The following is a 19,567-nucleotide window of genomic DNA, read 5'->3' as shown; positions in this document are numbered from 1 at the left end:
TTAACAAAGTCCATTGTTTAATGAATGAAATTACACAGAATGAATCACTGATTATCAAGTTCACAGTATTTGTGTTTATGTATACTGTACTACAAAATTACGGCTCAAGTATTTGAGAACAGTTAAATCCAAATTAACGGTAGCGTAAAGGTTCGTTTATGGTTCGTTTTGGTCTCTGGTGTATAAGTTGTGGTTGGTCTGGCGGTTTCGGTGGTTCGGTTTGGGATACAGGCTCGGGCGGTGAAGTTTGAATCTGTGGTTGTTGTGTCATTGGTGGTGGTTTCCAAATTGTTTGGAAATGAGAAACGTCTCCTGTAATGAATTTATCCCCGTGATTAACAGTAATCATAGATCCCATTTGTTGACCACAATACCTGGCATGTGAGTAAATGGTGTGGTCATTTTGTTTTCTTTCTTTTTCTTCAATAAGACATTGTCACCAACTTTCAGTTTTACATTTTTCGCTCCTTTCCTTTTGTCGGAGTACAGTTTGTTTTTTGTACGTAAATTTTCGTCCTGTGTTCTTACATATTTGTCTGGTTTCTCAGGTTGAAATTCTGGTAACTTGGTGCGAATATTTCTACCAAACATTAAAGTACTTGGCAGAACACCCGTACTAGTATGTGGAACGGAACGATAATTCATGAGGAACGTATTGAGTTCTTTTTTTTCAAGTTTTGTCCTTGAACATGCGAAGCAAGAACTGTTTTTGTCAGCGTTTTATTGAAACGTTCTGCGACTCCATTTGCTTAAGGATGTAAGGGAGTTATACGTCTGTGTTTAAATCCCATTTCTGTGGCGAAATTGGCAAATTCGCGTCCTTGGAATGGAGGTCCGTTATTGGTTCTTACAACTGATACTGTCCCAAACATAGAGAACATATTTCCCAGCCTCGGCGTGACTGTTGCGGCTGAAATATTTTGCAAGGATACCTACTGTAGTCATCAACCACTACCATAAGATATACGTGTGAGTTTGTATTGGTCCATAGAAATCAACGCTGATTTCATCCCAAATTCGTGTTGGTAGGCTGCATAACTTCATTGGTTCTGTTGGATTTCGTGGATCAATGCTCATACAAGTCATACAAGGTTTCACTGTATTTTCACATTTTACATCAATTAGAGGGAACCAAACTTTTTCTCGTAACAATTGTTTTGTTTTTACTAATCCGCTTTGTGACTGGTGGGCAATGTCGATGACCTTCTGATGCATGTTTGCAGGTATCACTAGACGCGTGCCACGTAAAAGATCTGTATGGTGTTCAATATGGACCACTGTCAATTCTTCTCGAATTCTGAAGAAAAGTTCATAGTTTTTGTTTTTCTTGCGCATTTCTTTATTCCATTTTTTGTTTTAACAGATTCTATCACTGTAGGCAACGATTTATCTTCTGTTGTTGCGGATGCTATTTCATTTAACGTCATAACTTTGGGTACGGCACATTCAGAGACAAATTGCACGTATGGTTCAGCTAAAATTGACTGAATAGTGTCTTCCTCTGCTGTATTTTCAAGAGGATGTCGACTCATAAAATCTGCAGGTTTTTCAGAACCTTTCTTGTACTGTACATGGAAATCATATCCAACAAGTTGAAGCCTCCACCTTTCGAATCTCAGTGGCTGATTTAGGATTATTGAAAATTGCTTCAAGACACTTGGCATTTGTAATCAGTTTGAAAGGTTTTCCATACAGATACATTTTGAAATGTTCAATCGATACAACGAGTCCATAGCATTCTCTTTCTGACTGAGAATAACGTTGTTTACCTGGTGTCAAAGCTTTCCTTGAGTAAGCTATTATCTTATTATCCTGGCTCAATATTCCAGTGACTCCTACACCACTTGCATCAACGGTGAGTTCGAGTTCTTTATTCGGATCATAGTACGACATAACAATGTCACTAGTCAATGCATCTTTCAGTTTTACGAAAGTACTTTCTTCATTTTCTGTCCATCGCCATTTAATTCCTTTCTGAGTTAGTTTTCGTAACGACTCGGTCAATGTGGAATAGTCGTGGATAAATCTTGACACGAAATTTGTCATACCAAGAAAACTCCGTAATTCTGCTACGTTTGTTGGGCTTGCAGCTTTCTGGATAGCTTCAACCTTTTCTGGATCTGGTGATATTCCTTGATCAGAGAATATGTATCCATAGAACTTAATCTTGTTCACTTTGAACATACATTTCTTTCTGTTCAGAGTCAGATTTTTCTCTCTAAGTCTCTGGAACAAAGCTTCAAGAAACTTATCGTGATTTTCTTCATCTTCGGCAAACAAAATAAAGTCATCTGCGATGTTTATCGCGTTTTGTAATCCGTTTAATGCTTGGCGTATTTCGTTGTGCTGCTGATACACCATAGTTTAATTTTTTATATCGCCATTATCCAATATGCGTAGAGAACGTAGTGATATACATTGACTCTTCAGCAAGTGTAATTTGGTGAAATGCTTGAGTCAAGTCCAGCTTACTGAAATATTTCGAATTGTTCATTTTTGCGAGGATTTCATCAATTGTAGGTGTCACGTGTCTCACTCTCTCTCTCTCTTACGATTGCTTTATTAGGTTCACGCATGTCAACACACAGTCTAATTTTCTTATTTTCATTTGGAGCGCATACGATTGGGCTTACCCATGGGAAGGACCAGTAGATTTTTTAATGATGCCCTCTCGTTCTAGACGTTCAATTTCGTCTTTCACATTTTTCCTCATGTGGAACGGAATCCGGCGGTGTGTTTCGGCAACAGGGTTTACATCATTATTAATATGAAGCTTAATTTCTTTGTCTTTTTAGTTTCCGTCACCTTTAAAACGGTCGGAATATTTGTCAACAATGTCCTGCGCTGAGGTGTGTATTTGTTTTATTTTCGACAGAATATTTAATTCTCAACTGCAGTCTGGTAAGACAATAATGATTCACCATTGTGTACTATGTAAAATTCTGCGATTGTTATTCTGTTTTTACTTGCAATTTCACAAACACACTTTCCGAAACAAGAGCCGGTTGAACCGGGTGATGCTCCCCGAATAGGTTTTGGACACAGGAAGGTATACCTCTTGTAGTGTCAGAGTTATGTCAAAGACAAAGTTGAAACTGAAAAAAAACCAAAATATTGTGCACGACACATTGTCTTAATATGGTAATCATTTCTGTGAAATAGTTGTAAAATCTGACTTCAAATAACGATGTTATGGGCCGGAAATGATTTCCTGCAAGGTCATGCTGTGACCTTGACCTTCAAGGTAGCGACCCAAATGTTGCACGCAACACGTCGATACAATATGGTGATTATCTCTGTGAAATAGTTGTTAAATCTGATTTCAAGTAACGAAGTTATGGGCCCGACATGATTTTGCTGCAAGGTCATGCTGTGACCTTGACCTTCAAGATAGCGACCCAAATGTTGCGCGCGACACGTTGTCTTAATATTTTGATCATTTCTGTGAAATAAGTTTAAAATCCGACTTCAAATAACAAAGTTATGGGCCGGACACAAATTCGGGACGTACATACGGACGGACTGAGGGACAGAAGGACTGACGGACGGACAACCGGATGACTATATGCTCCAATGACCATTCACCATACCAAGTTTGAAGTTCCTATGCCTAAGCGTTCTTTAGTGATTGATCAGAAACCGTTTTTACCTACAAGGTCAATGTGACATTGACCTTTGACCCCTTGACCCCAAAATCAATAGGGGTGATCTGCTGGTCATGACCAATCACCATACTAACTTTGAAGTTCCTAGGCCTAATCGTTATTTAGTTATCGATTGGAAACCGTTTTTACCTTACAGGTCAATGAGACCTTGACCTTTGACCCCTTGACCTCCAAATCAATAGGTGTCATCTGCTGGTCATGAACAATCACCATACCAAGTTTGAAGTTCCTAGGCCTAAGCGTACTTAAGTTATTGATCGGAAACCGTTTTTACCTAAAAGGTCAATGTGACCTTGACCTTTGACCCCTTGACCCCAAATCAATAGATGTCATCTGCTGGTCATGACCAATCACCATACCAAGTTTGAAGTTCCTAGACTTAAGCGTTCTTTAGTTATTGATCGGAAACCGAATTCGGGTCGTACGTACGGACGGACTGACGGACGGACAACCCGACGACTATATGCTTCCCCGAAATTTTTCGGGAAGCATAAAAATTGATTGGCTTTGTCTGTCCATAGGTGTATACTTTTACTTTTGATTTTTCCATCTTTGGGTGTGGATTTAGTTTATTATAATGTGTTTAAAGTACTTCCTGTGTCGACGGTAATATCCATGATTTTTTTATTAATATTTATTTTCACGGGCGGTTTTTCCTTGACTTGGCATTTCAGCTCTATGGAATTCAGTTTTAATCCAAATAATGCGTCCTCGGATATCTCCTCTTCGGATATCTCCTCTTCGGATATCTCCTCTTCGGATATCTCCTCAAATTCATTTTCTTTGAAAGATCGTACATTTCCCGATCTTATTGCCCTGCACACGGATTATAAATGATTTTTCTTTCCGCAAGCATAACACCCTTTACCAAAGGCGGGACAAGAGTCCTGATGTGGGAAGTTTCCACCACAGCGTGTACATTTTCTCTGAGAATCACGTCGTTTGGGAGACGTCGGTGTCGACGACCTCGATTTTGTTCATTTGACAGAACCTCACCAGCGGCTTTTCCTTCCATGACCGTTGCTTGTTGTGAAGCAATTTGTGCTGTGCGACACATTGTTATAAGATCTTTTAGGGGCTTCCTCCTTCTAGGCATCTTGTTTTTAATTTATTTGAATTCAAACATTTTATATATTGAGTCTTGATCTGTGAATCGGGGTCTGCAAATTCAAAATCTCTAGCTTTTTGACGTAATTATGTAACATATTCATCTTTACTTTTGTCTTGTTGTGTCACGTTTCCAAATTCAAAACGCAGAAATTCTGTATTCTTTTGTGGTTGAAAATAATCCGAAAGTTCTTTCTTCGTGTCATCATAGTTGTTATCAGCATTGGATAATGTTGGAAAAGTTTTGTAAATTTCAACTACTTCGTCACCTGCGTAGTGTAATAATAAAGCTTTCTTTCTTTTGTTTTTGTCAATTCCGAGTCCATTTATTAAATTTTCAAATTTTTCGACGTAGATACCCCATCTTATACCGACATTGCTTGGATTTTCTTTATTCGTGAATGGTGGGAATGGTATTAATCAAGTCATTTTTGCAAACAAGTGTTCTACACGGATTTTGCTAAATGTTTAAGAACTAATCCAAATTTCAATCTTCACTGTTATTTATTTAATTTCAATTATTCTCGTCGCCATTGTTATATCTGTTATATGTTCCTGGGGGCCGAGTACCGAGTAAGTAACACAATGTATGTTTTATACGTTTATTCACTACGAGCGACTATCGTACACTACTTGGTATTTAAGAGGCTGATACAGAGTGGCTATATGTAACATGATACATATATCTACATCATCATATATTGTATGGGTACTACAATAGTCAATTAGTTATCAAAAAAATACAACCGATATTATATTACAAACTTTGTTCTTAAATTCAATTAGCATAAATTATCCTGAAACACAAATGAGAAATGAGAAATTGTCATCTGCTGAAAATCTCGTCTGCTAAGTTTATCCAGTTGTAAGGAACATTATCAGTGACAAGCGCCTTGGAACCTGATTAAATTACCTATCATCTGATTCAAAAAGTTTTTAAAGGTTGTTAAACATTTTCCCCAGCTGACGAAGGGTTAATAATATAATAAAAGTCGGCGACCTCAACAACCGATATTCAGTATCATAATAATAATATGTATTGGTGATTTTAATATGAATTTGCATTTTAACAGTAGGCCAGATTTAATTACCAAATTTTATTAAACTCAACATGGGACAGCGATTATCTTAATGTTTACTGTTTTAATTTCTATTTCAGGACATAATAAAAACTACTATATGCTGGGATATCTGATTTGGCGTGTTCTGTCTGGACGTCAAGAGAAATAGAATATATGATGCAGATACCTGGACACGCTCGATACCATGTTGATGCTGGCTTTGCCCGAATAAAATAACTTTACCGCAGGACAGACATGGATGCTCTTGTCCACCTAACGGAAGTTGTAAACCAATCGTCATCTGCAAGCCAGTGTATCCGTTACCCTACATGGACATGGCGAGACTGGAAAGGATTTCTGAAAACGTACTTCAAACCGCTCCAAAGCATCAGGTAATTGAAGAGTAAAAAGTACAGTTTTGCTTTATTGTCAGCTTAAGTAAAGACATATTGTAAAATCTACTCGAACCTTATCTATGTAGTGTATACATTACAGTCAAACCTATATATTAAGATCATTCAGTAAAAGGCCAATATGTGGTCTTTATTTACAGGTTAAATACACTGTAAATGTGAAAATTGGAAACAAAACATGTGGTCTTTGGGACATATGGTTTCTGTTCAGAGGTAGTATCTAACAGTTGCCTTTACATGTAAAGTGTAACATTTCATCATTTTGATTTAACAAATTTAATCCTTAAAGTGCTTCTTAAGTTATCATTATAATACATATTTTCATAATGACATTAACATGTATATTTTACCCCTTTCAGAAAGTATCAATATTTTCGTATGAGCAGAGATCATCCTGGAATAGTAGTTGTTAAAGAGAGCTGCGATAAAGCCTAGAAGACGTTCTCCATCATAAAATCCAACAACTTACAGTTTGAACAGGGACACTTGCCAAATGTACTACAACCAGGTGGAATGTCTGCTGAATGTCTGCTGCTAGATATCTATACAGCACAGTTCGGCCTTAAGTGCGACCTGTTTGTCAAGATGAAACATGTTCAGGAGAGCCTTAGACAAGTTTTAATTAGGACACACATGTTACCATGCCAACGGATAGGAAAGACATAATCTGACTCCTGTTACAATGATTGTTTATTAAATATCCAATGAACTCTGTTAAAAATATAATGAATATAAATTATGACAAACTGCATCTATACCTAGTTGTACTTGTGCTTATTAGTTTTATATGAGATATATTGAATTATTTATTTCAACACGGCTATGTACATAACAGTATCTAATTGCAAAAGGCTGTAGATCTATCTCAGGTTCCTTTTGAGATAATTTCAATTTTTTATGTTACTTCAATAATTGCTTAAAACATAAAATTCGATATTTTGGTCAAAATTGCAAGATTTTCTGGAGAACGGCTCTATTATATTCAACAGAAATATGCAATGCTTTACTGCACATCACTTCTTTTTTGCTCAATGCATTTCTACATCATCATGCAATTCCAATCTTTTATGTATTAATTGATATTTTAATTCAATGGATAAGTTGTCAAATAGTTTTTTACAATCCTTAACTGGTTTATCATCAGGAGGTTTACGACCAAAGTAACTTTGAAGTTGTACTGTTCCAGTAAATATACTATGTCCGAAGTGTGCAATTACTGTACATGCTTCATTAACAAGTGTCTTGTATTGTAGACTGTTTGCTTCAGACATCACTCTCAGACAAGTTCTTGCCCGTCTACTTCTATCCTCAAGCGATTGTGTTTTTTGGGCCAAGGCCAATTCTGACTTGAGCCAATCAGACATGACACTCTGGCAACGTGTAATCATTAATTTGGCTTGGTATTCCTCTGCTATGTGCACGACTGAAAGAACATTGTCTTCTGCAAACAGAACGAAAAAGTTATATGTTTCAATAAAGAGGATATGATATGATATTATAATTATGATAATTATGGGAATCATCAACATTATATAGTGTTATAAATTCTTCTCTCTCGTAATTTATAATTTCTACTACTTCCATAATTTCACATATTTGCATAAAATAAACAATAACTGTTTTCAGTTTCATTTCACCATTTATTTATTTGGAAATGTCCTAAATTTCTAATCTACAATTAATATTTAAAAGTACAGAGTTTTTTTTCCTCACACATGGTTGATAAGTCACTGAGAATTTTATATCTAACTGTTAAGATCTCATTCTTGAAACTTTCATCTAGAATCCTGAATCTTCTCTAGCTCTTACAATCTTACTCTTGCATTTTGAATCTTGTTCTTCAATCTTCAATCTAGACTGCCCCTAGAAAATCTTGTCCCAGTATTTATATGAAATACATTGACTCTCCATATTTGGAGGTTACCTTAGTGTTAATTGACAAATTTAAGCCTTCTATACCAGAAACAAACAGACTGATTCCTGGAATATTTATGATGGTAACCAATGATTGAGTTCCATAAACACAACAATTGCAGGCCCCCTGTCCATTAATTTATGAAGGTACCTGTTGACAGAGTTACCACACTAAAATCTCACAGACTGATGCACAGTCTAGCCCCAACAGATTTATAGTAATAAATAATGACAACAATTGAGGTCTCAATTCTCATAAAAACTCAATCATTGAATCAAACCTTAACCAGGTGCCTTGCTAAAACTACAACAATAGTAATATCTTAAAAATATCTACTCTTTTTATTTTCTTACAATATGTGTACTTAATAATTTTCTGTAACTGAAGAATGCGTATCAGAACTTAGAATGTTGTTTAATATCTAAGTTAATGTTGCTTAAATAGTAACACTGAATTCGTTAAAAGCTTTCTACAGCCTTTGCTATAAAGCTTACTCATAAACTAAGAATCTTCATTTCGATATTCCCGAAATTAAAGATATGGAAATTCTATTTTAACGATTCTATGGTATAAGGATTAAGTATACAATATTTTAATCGTTTTTACGCAAATTAAGCAGCGCAAAATATTTGAAATATTAAACTTAGCAATTGCAATGGAGAAAAGCAACACCGAACGCAGGTACTAAATACCCTGAAACGACGGTACCCAGAGAAAAACATACTGAACGGGCTTAATCCGCCCATTTCAAAATGTTAATCTACTACGTCTTCTGCAAAAAGAACGAAAAAGTTATATGTTTATAGATAATAATGATAGGATAATTATGAATATCATCAAAATTATAAAGTAATATTTTTAAAAGGTCTACACTGTTCTTACAATTTGTGTACTAGATACTTTTCTGTAACTAAGTAATGCGTATAAGCACTTATAAGTTAATGTTGCTTAAAAAAGTAGCACTTTGAATGATTTAACAGATTTCTACAGCCTTTGCTATGAAGCTTACTTATAAACTAAAATGTTTCATTTCGATATTCCCGATACTAAACATCTGGAAGATCCATTCTATGGGATAAGGTTTGTTAAACAATATTCTAATCATCTTGATTCGAATTAAGCGCGGTACGAACCATTTAAGATATTAAACTTAACAATAACAATGGAGAGAAACAACACGGAACACAGGTCCTCCATACCCTGAAACAACGGTACCCGGAAAGACACTAAACGGGCTAAATTCACCCCTTTCAAAATGTCAATCTAAATTTTGGATGACAGAATGAATCAATATCCTTCAAGTTTCTAATTCAGTGCTTTCTTATAAAAAAACAACAACAGAATTTGCATTTAACCCATTTTTATACATACATAAAATAGTGTCTTTGTTAAAGTGCCCATCCATGTTTTCAAATTTATGATATATGTCACCTGACTTATCAATAACTTCCATGACCTGCGTAATTATCTATAACAATCTTTCGGAATGAATCCGTAACGTTCAGTTCGTAAAGTTATTTGTGCAGACTTTTTACCTTTTAGGCACTTCTAATATTTAATCCTAAATGAAAGTCACTATTAATGTTTTGCCAATTATTTTGTTTGTTTGTTTGTTTGTTTCATTTAACGCCTTTTCCCAACATTATTTCAGTCATATAGGCGGGTAGTTTCCTAACCATCGTTCCTGGAGAGTTACACCAGTACTAGAGTACCTTCCTCCGCGCTTAACTACCAAAGCATCTCCCGGGGATCGAACCCACGCCAGAGAGGTAACTGGATTAGAAGTCATCGACTCAAACCCCTCGACCACGGAGGCGGTGACCATTCTTATAGTCAATCGTTTGAAATATATAATAATTTTAACTCAACTTGACAATGAAAACAAATGATGTCACTTTAAACCTCATATTGAATTTTAATTTATATTTATAATTCCAATTTTTGTAATTGCTTAAAACAATTTCTTAATAGTTTCTTTTGACATAACATAAAAGGTTACTTACTAGTAACAGACTTTTGCACGTTTGGATGTAAACAAAGTAAGAATTCTAAAACATCTGCGTACTTTTTCCCTGTCATGGTCACGCTTTTATTTTCCTTTTCCTTAAAATCGTGCTCGAACATTGCTTTAAACACTGGGGACACATACTTCAGAAAGTTTTGTGAAACATATAATCTTTTCTCGTCATCAAATACAAACTCTATTTCATCTGTGCACTCTCCAGATTGAGAAAACGGCGTTATTTCGCATTTAATTTCACTGTCCTCCATTTTATCTAATACGTTTTAAGAAATTAAAATGAACACGTCAAAGTAAATGTTAAGTTTTGACGAATCAATAAAATACAATCCCAATTTTCTGATAACAAGTTCAAATTAGGTCTACATGACTTTTAAACTGATATTTTTAGAATTCATAGCGTGTTTAAAAAGATAAAGCAATTTTCTGAAAATGTACCAGTATAACGAGTACAAACTGAACCTGAATTGTAAAACTTTTTTTTTTTCAATTTCAAATTTTATTGCCTGAAACATTATACAATGTTTATAGCATATAAACAACATAAACATATATACATGTTCAATGGATAAGACATGAGGTAAACAATTAACAAGAGCTTAACAAACATACAAAGAGAAGAAGTTCAATACAATATTATCAAAATATGATACCTTAAACAATGCGAATTTTATTTGCAGAAAAAATGAATTTTGCTAAGTTATATAAAGTATTTTTTGATGATGAACACATGATATTTTCAAATTTGTTTAACTTGTGAATTCTTTCTATTTAGATAGATTATTATAATTGATATTTCCTGTACCGCTCTAATAGTTTAAACATAGAATGTAAAGTGTACGTAAATGTAGTAAGACTTCTATTTATAAGTCACGTTGTCTGTATAAAAGCCTTTTAAAATATGGAGGCTATTCGTTGCAAAATGTCCGGCCTCTGCAACAATTAATAGTTCGGTTCAACCAAACAGATTAGTAAAAATCTAATTGTGGATTCGAGAGATACATACTGCACTGGGATTATCTCGATTTGACAAAATGGAAGCTTCATACTTCGGTTCCACTAAAGTATAGCAACGATACTTGCTTTTACGATACATGCAACTTAGATAAATTGCAAACTGTATTTATAAATGTATAACAACTGTATTTAGAAAGGTATAACTTCAAATTTATGTAAACGATAGAATGAATGAACACAACACTTTTGATACCGTGCATTATGACATTGAGAATTGAGAATGTAGATTACCTATATAGATGTTTTAGGTAAGTGCCATGGAACTTCGTGTGAAATCCTTGTACACACCAGTTGACACTCTCAGGTTGACAACACAACACTCTAACGCGATTAACATCGGTAAACGATTTTGAAACTTTCATATATGGCATTATCACGGAAATAGACGAAGAATAAAAGGCGGAGTCAATTTTCACCTAAATAGAGGCAACTGTAATGTAATAACTAGCACAAAATATTTCAGATAAATATTCAGTGTATCCTAGCATCTTTGTATACATCCATTTAAAGATAGTTTGAGTGATACAATGTGATTTGTACGTGGCACAGTGGCTACGAGTTACTTAGTGTCGTGACCACGAATTAATTAAGTTGTTTGCACGAGATAAATATGATTGTTTAAACTTAGAAAATCCCTGATTAAAGTTTAACTTGCAACATTATTTTTGGAAATACTAAACATGTTCACATTAAACTTGAAACGTGCCTTATGGATCATGTTAGAAGGTCACTGTCCAAGGCCCATTTAGTAGAAAAACTTACTTTTCGGCTGCATCCGCCATCTTGTTTGTTTGGGTAACGAACGGCGTGATTCTCTCCATCACCACCCTTGATATCGTTAGGAAAAATTGCGAAACTGGTAATTAGATATTCAGGAATCATAAAATGTCACAATTTAAGATAATGTAAAGATTTTCAAAATCTTTATGATTTCCCTTAATATAATAATATGTTTAATTTGCTGTTTAATGTCGAACGATACCTTTACCTGTCCTCTTGGCTTTACTGAAGAAAAGACTTGTTTGACTTTTACCATTCACGCATTCTCAATATCATTTACAGAATAGATAGAAACGCTTTCCACGCAGCATATTCGTCTTATTATGTGCTATATGTTTTATTTAAATAAAGCATCTGTTCCATGAAACATGTTCCGTTGTATTAAATCAAAACAAAAAAGTGGTCAAATGTCATGATTTGAAGAAATATTTATCGCACAATAGTAAAAAATGAAACATTCGTGACTGTCTCTGTAAGAAAAATAGACATTAAATCCTTTCATGTTTCAATTGGTCTTTTATAAAACAATTGGTTGGTGTTTTTATATCTCACAATGCCTTAGCGTGAATTTAACAGTGGAACGTACCGAAAACTATGATAAAAATGTAAACAAAATTGTTGTTTCCTCCTGTCCACTGATACATGTGGACATTTGGAGTGTGTTTTTATACAGTGAAGAAAATACTTAAAAAATAAAAATATTTTTAAGTTTGAAGTTTTCTGGCAAGTAATTGGCCATATTGGTTAAAATAGTGTATTTTAAAAGTGGTGTATAAAGATGCCGTAATTGATGGATTATTTTCTGAGAAAATGAAAACGTAATTTTTGCCGCGAAACGTACGTTACTGATGCTACAGGAACTGATGAAAATGTAAAGAGGTAGACTTGTGTCAAGCAGTTAAAGCTTCCTTCAATTAGAAGTTTTGTGTTGAGAAATTGTTATATAATTGCTCAAGACTGTGTCCAGATCTTAATTGAAAAGTGGTCAGAAATGTACGTTACCGAAACGAACGTTACCGCAATTTAAAAAATATTCACTACACTTAAAATATGATACCTTAGGTAAGAAAACTTATATGAAGCGAAGATTTTTGTAACATGAAAGCCTAAATAAATATTGGATTGTGTCACTGTGGATATAATTTAAGGCAAATTCATGTTTGATATACGATGTCACAATATATATTAGAAAACATTTTATGTATATAAACATATATCTACTGAGAACATTCTGCCGGATTTTGAGATGTGATAGTATGTTTTTTCGCAATTGTAAACAAAAGGTAGTAGTGGAAAGTATACACTGAAAGACTTTTCTAACGCAACACGTGTGCTTTTAAGTGTATTTGGGTGATTAAAGAATGGTTATTGGTGACATTAAGAGTATAGATAAATGAACACCTGGCACATGTATCGTAACAAAATTATTGTAGTCAATGTATGAAAAAGTATTAAATTTGACAGAAATAAAACATGAGTCACAGAGAATTAATCTCAAAATTCAAAACACAACTGTTTTAACACAGCTCTTATCACAGAATAAGTAAAACATAATATTAATCACTTTATATCCAATATGTCCTACCTGAGCCTGTATAACTTTCATACACCTCTGTCTCATTGACATTACATAATTCCTCAGAAATCTCTGTGGAATGTTCCTCCATTCCTGCACCAGGGATTGTTCCAGCTCTGGTAGGTTCAGGGGTTTTCAGTATCAATTGAATTAAAGAAGTAGCCAAGTTCATTACTCAGTTGTTTTTTCTGAAAGCCTTTGTTGACAATTTTAATTAATAATTCGTTATCGGATCGTAACAATTTCTTTTTTTTTTCGGGGGGGGGGGGGGGGGGGGGGGGGGGGGGGGGGGGGGGAGGGTCATTTCATTTCTAGTTAAAACAATAGACATGAGTTTAAGACAAGAAATGTCGAACAACACGTATGAACCACATTCTAGCCCTTGACTCATACTATTGGTAATTTTGTTGTAGAAACCTGCCATCAATTGGTACATGGAAGTGCTCAGTTTTGGAAAAAAGGAACAATTATGACCTACTAGTTATAACCAATCAATATGTGAAATATAAAGACCTTGACCTTTGAACTAGTGACCCCATTATGACTTATCAATATGTAAAATATGGAGACTTTGTGATAAAAAATTTTCAAGGTAATGAGCGAAACACATTTTAACATTTTAGGCCCCATGACCTTTACATTTGAACAAGTGACCCCAAAATCAATAGGGATCATCTACTACATATGGACAATCAATATGTGAAATGAGAAGAATTTGTAATAAAGTTTTCAAGATAATGACCGGAAAACATTCTGATATTTCAGGCACCTGTGACCTTAACCTTTGACTAAGTTACCCAAAAATCAAAATAGGTCATCTTCTAGTTTTGACCAATTAGTATGTAAAATATAGTTTTTTAAAGAAAATCAGCGAAAACCAGTCTGAAATTTAAGGTCTCAAAGACTTTGACCTTTTAACTAGTGATCAAAAGTCAACAGGGGTCATCTACTACACTTGTCCAATCTATATGTGAAATATGAAGACTTTGTAACAAAATGGCTTTCAAGATAATGAAAACTAGAAATGTGTCGTCACGCAACGGATGCAGCCAAAATTTCAAATGTTATAATATTTAGTTTCAAATTTGTTTGCACAAATTATTTTTTTCATTTGAAGTTCAAAGCCTTTAAAACTATTCAATGTTAACACAAACCATTTTTATACAAAGTGCATGGCACTGAAACTTTTCAGTGTTAACCTTTTGTAAATTGCATATTGCATATTTGTAGCCAAAATAATGGCTACATACATTTCCACAAATGTATGAGTGCTGAAACTGCAAATTCAAAATTACTCAATCATTCAAGAAAGGTAACTTTCTCCAAAATCATTGAACCACGAGCAGATTCAAACTTGAACTGCATATTCCTAAGATGCATCTATATGTCAAATTTAAGTTGAATGTGTACAACCATTGGGGAGATAATGAACGGAAACTTTCTGATTTTTCTTTCAAAGTTCAAGAGGGATAACTCTGTCAGCTATCATCAGACCATGACCAAATTTGAAATTGACCAAGGCATTATTATGACATATCCATATCTCTTTAATTTGAGATGAATATGTACACCTGTCGGGAAGATAACGAATTGGAACTGAAAATTTCTTTTTTTCTTTTTTTCAAAATTAAAGGGGCATAAATCTGCCAAAAACATCGAACCATGACAAAATTCAATCTTGACCTGCGCATTTCTTTGACGTATCAATATGTCAAATAAGAGTTGAATGTGTAATACCCTAGAGGAGATAATAACCGGAAAATGAAAATTTCATATTATTTTCAAAGTGAAAGGACCTTAACTCTGGTGATAACTTCATTCCACATTCTTGTAATCTTGATAAAATGTTAAGTCTTTGGAGATGCTGTTCAAATAAGTTGCTAAAAATGATTAAGAAGATCACATAAATCTTCATATTTAGTTCTCCTAGGCATTCTTCCATCAGGCGTTGAAAAGTAGCATGACTGTTGCATAAGCCAAAAGGCAGTTTTAGCTCACCTGTCACAAAGTGACAGGGTGAGCGTTTGTGATCGCTTTTCGTCCGGCGTCCGTAAACATTTAGTTTACTTTAAAAGACATTTCCTCATAAACCACTAAGCTAATTTCATCCAAACTTCACAGGAATGATTCTTTGGGAGTCACCTTTAAAAATTGTTCAAAGAATTTAATTCCATGCAGAACTCTGGTTGCCATGGCAACCGAAAGAAAAAACTTTAAATATCTTCTTTTAAAAAACTTTTAAAAAAAGAGCAAGAGCTATGATATTTGGCATGAAACATCTTCCAAGTTTGTTCAAATAAAATCCCTGGGGTCAAAATTGGTCCCACCCCAGGGGGTCATTGATTTTCCCTATATGCATATAGTAAAAACTTAAAAAATCTTCTTTTAAAAAACCCAAAGAGCTAGAGCTAAGATATTTTGCATGAAACATCTTCTAGTGAGTGTCTTTCAAGTTTGTTCAAATAAAATCCCTGGGATCAAGATTGGTCCCACTCCAGGGGGTCAATGATTTTCCCTATATGTATATAGTAATGACTTAAAAAATCTTCCTTTTAAGAACCCAAAGAGCTAGAGCTGAGATATTAAGCATGAACCATGTTCTAATGGGTGTCTATCAAGTTTGTTCAAATAAAAGCCTTAGGTTCAAAATTGATTCCACCCAGGGGGTCATTGATTTTTCCCTATATGCATATAGTAAAAACTTAAAAAATCTTCTTTTAAAGAGCCCAAAGAGCTAGAGTTTAGATATTAAGCATGAAACATCTTCTAGTAAGTGTCTACCAAGTTTGTTCAAATAAGAGCCCTGGGGTCAAAATTGGCCCCGCCCCTGGGGGTCATTGATTTTCTTTATATGTGTGTAGCAAAAACTTAAAAAATCTTCTTTGGAAAAACCCAAACAGCTAGAGTTTAGCTACTAAGCATGATATATCTTCTAGTGAGTGTCTACAAAGTTTGTCCAAATAAAAGCACAGTGGTCAAAATTGACCCGCCCCGTGGGGGTCATTGATTTTCCTTTTATGTGTATATGAAAAACTTAAAATCTTCTTTAAAAAAAACCCAAATAGCTAGAGTTTAGATATTAAGCATGAAACATCTTCCAGTAAGTGTCAACAAAGTTTGTTCAAATAAAAGCCCTGGGGTCAAAAATGGCCTCGCCCCAAGGGTGTCATTGTTTCTAACTATATGTGTATAGTAAAAACTTAAAAAATTTTCTTTTAAATACCCAACGAGCTAGAGCTTAGATGTTTAGCATGAAAAATCTTCTAATGGGTGTCTACCAAGTTTGTTCAAATAAAAGCCCTTGGGTAAAAATAGGCCCTGTCTGGTGGGGGATCATTGATTTTCCTTTTATATGTGTATAGTAAAAAACCTAAAGAGCTACAGTTTAGATACTAATCATGAAACACCATTGAGTGAGTGTCTACCAAGTTTGTTCAATAAAAACTCTGGGGTAAAAATTGGACCCGTCGGGGGAGGGGGTCATTGTTTTTCATTATATATGTGTAGTAAAAATTAAACATCTTCCTTTAAAATGTCAAAGACCTAGAGCTTAGATATTTAGCATGAAACATCTTCTAATGGTTGTCTACCAAGTTTGTTCAAATAAAAGCCCTTGGGTTTAAACTGGCATAGCTCTGGGGGCCTATATACAGGTTAGCGACTTCAGGGCCATTATGGCCCTCTTGTTTTATGTATACTTTATTAAAGGTCAGCATTGCTATGTGTTTATAAAGGTATATCATATTCTAATTGTAAAAAAAAACATTTGTTTATAGTAATTAAAATTTACTTCTTCAGGATTTTCATATTAAATGTATCTTTTAGTAAATGATAGGATGAAGAAGACAATTATGGAGAAGGATACAAAAATTTAACAAGGAAAGTCCTTTGCTTGAGAATGTGTATTTATGCGTCTCCTTTTTTTTTTATAAAAAAACCGGTTTGACAACTTCACTGTTAATTGTTTGTTTTACATATGCTGATCATTGATCATATAACTACTTTGTTAATTTCACTGGGGCTAACCATGCATTGTGTAACTCGGTGAACTGATCCCATTTTATTTTTGTAGAAAATGTTACCATTTCTAGTCCACACACCTTCCACTTCATCCGACAGTTTTTTCCTGATACATGTAAAAACGTGTTGATTCAAACAAGTAAGGTCTTCATTAACGTAAATTCCTGATCCCTTTAATAGTTTCCGATTTTTTAATATCTCTACTTTTGTACCCCGTGAGCAGAAATTTTTTTTAACCTCTTGTTTTAAGACTTCATTTTCAGTTTCCTTTTCAAATGATTTTCCTTCAAGAATCTCGATTCTTTTACTAACAGATGACAGCATTTCTTCTTTCATTTGACTGAACATGTTTTTATCATATCTTTTAAGCTACCATCATCTTTTGTGTACACTTTTGAAAGCTTCAAGTTTATATCTTTTTACTGTTTGTTAATTTTGTTTAGTTGTTATGTATCAGTTTCTTGCATTAATGTGTCATCCTCAATATCTTGTTTACCTTTCTTCTTTTTCTTCTTTTTCTGTTTTTCTCCTATTGTACACGTACCAGTACTAGTATCTAATGTGCTAAGTACATGCTTCTCTTTTCCTTTTTTTCTCATCGTTCATTTCATCATTTTCATCAGAAAAAGAGATATTTTTTTCTTTGATATTTGACATTTTAATCAATTTCTATATATTTCAATATTGAACGGTTAGACACTGTGGTTTTCAAATATCTGCCTGGTTTCCATTTAGCAATAGAAAATATTTCATGACTTTTTGTTTAGAATGATTTTTCAGTTACCTCAGTTCAATAATGCACTATCTCTGTGCGAAATGATATAGCAGCTAGCTCTTTCTTGCGAAATGTTGAATTTGGCTATTTATAGAGACATAATGCACCAATATTTTTAATAGTTCACAAAAGTTTTTTTTTTTATAGAAATTATAGTTACCAAAGTATATCCTTATACAAAAACTTTTATCTATATATCCTTTAGACACATTTGATATAACACTTTGCACTTATTTATTGTTTATATATCAATATTCCTCGAGTGGACAAAAAAACAAACATCCATTACCGCTTGGTACCCGAAAACCGAAAAAGTATGGTATAATTGATTTAGAATTATTTCCTTTCATAACTGATATCCTAACCTAACATAAGATAAAGAATTGTCTCCCCAGTCCTTACCCACCAGCATTATAGAGCCTGGTTAGAGTACAGTCACATCTGTGAACAAAAGTCATGTAAAGGAGAGACTATTTACAGACTGATCTCTATTTAGAGGTGGTCTTTAACACAGGGTTGACTTTATATGAATGTGCTATATACTGGCGACAAAGGCAAAATACTTATAGTTCAGTCAAGCACACTGTCTCTTTTACAGCTATTGATTCTTATATGTACTTATAAAGCCTTTCCCTTCTGTTTTTACAGATGTAATAACAAAGTACTGTACAGTAACTTTGTTGGAATAGATATCTACCTTAATGGCAAGAAAGTTAATGTTGTACAGGTAATTTGAATTCTTTTGTCAATTTAGGGAAAGTTTTATTAAAAATAATAGAGGGTAACATTAACATCAGTAGAAGCAAGAAGACACATTTAAAACCCAAGCAGCAGAGTGACAGATTGAATAATCTGAGGGTTTCTGCAGATAATAATGCACAAAGCAAGAGGACGCATTTAAAGTCCAAGCAACAGAGTGACAGATTGAATATCTGAGGGCTTCTGCAGATAATAATGCACAAAGCAAGATGACACATTTAAAGTCCAAGCAACAGAGTGACAGATTGAATAATCTGAGTGTTTCTGCAGATAATAATGCACAAAGCAAGAGGACGCATTTAAAGTCCAAGCAACGGGGTGACAGATTGAATAATCTGAAAGCTTCTGCAGATGATAATGCACAAAGCAAGAGGACGCATTTAAAGTCCAAGCAACGGGGTGACAGATTGAATAATCTGAATGCTTCTGCAGATGATAATGCACAAAAAAGGTGCATTA

At 34.2% G+C, this 19,567-nt stretch overlaps 1 protein-coding gene across 1 annotated transcript; it reads right to left on the bottom strand.

Moving 5' to 3' along the window:
• Positions 1-6,918: 6,918 nt before the first annotated feature.
• LOC132718182 (BTB and MATH domain-containing protein 38-like) lies at positions 6,919-10,548 on the bottom strand. Its single transcript, XM_060701819.1, has 2 exons — positions 10,165-10,548; positions 6,919-7,687 (listed from the first exon to the last, which is right to left on the bottom strand). The coding sequence occupies exons 1-2, from the start codon at positions 10,430-10,432 to the stop codon at positions 7,275-7,277; spliced, it is 681 nt and encodes a 226-aa protein (XP_060557802.1). The 5' UTR covers positions 10,433-10,548; the 3' UTR covers positions 6,919-7,274.
• Between the last annotated feature and the right edge of the window lie 9,019 nt (positions 10,549-19,567).

The sequence above is a fragment of the Ruditapes philippinarum genome, unplaced genomic scaffold (genome assembly GCF_026571515.1).
Source record: "Ruditapes philippinarum isolate M1 unplaced genomic scaffold, ASM2657151v2 ctg3062_1_1_1_1, whole genome shotgun sequence".
In the NCBI taxonomy this organism is placed as follows: Eukaryota; Metazoa; Mollusca; class Bivalvia; order Venerida; family Veneridae; genus Ruditapes; species Ruditapes philippinarum.
The sequence above is the reverse complement of the archived record's forward strand: the minus strand, read 5'-3'. Positions and strand labels throughout refer to the sequence as shown.

Bases quoted from the DNA above. Each gene is read 5' to 3' on its own strand.
- LOC132718182 (XM_060701819.1), bottom strand. From the start codon at position 10,432: ATGGAGGACAGTGAAATTAAATGCGAAATAACGCCGTTTTCTCAATCT. The intron at 7,688-10,164 runs GTAAGTAACCTT...TTCTGTTTGCAG, and splicing joins CGTGCAAAAGTCTGTTACTA to AAGACAATGTTCTTTCAGTC.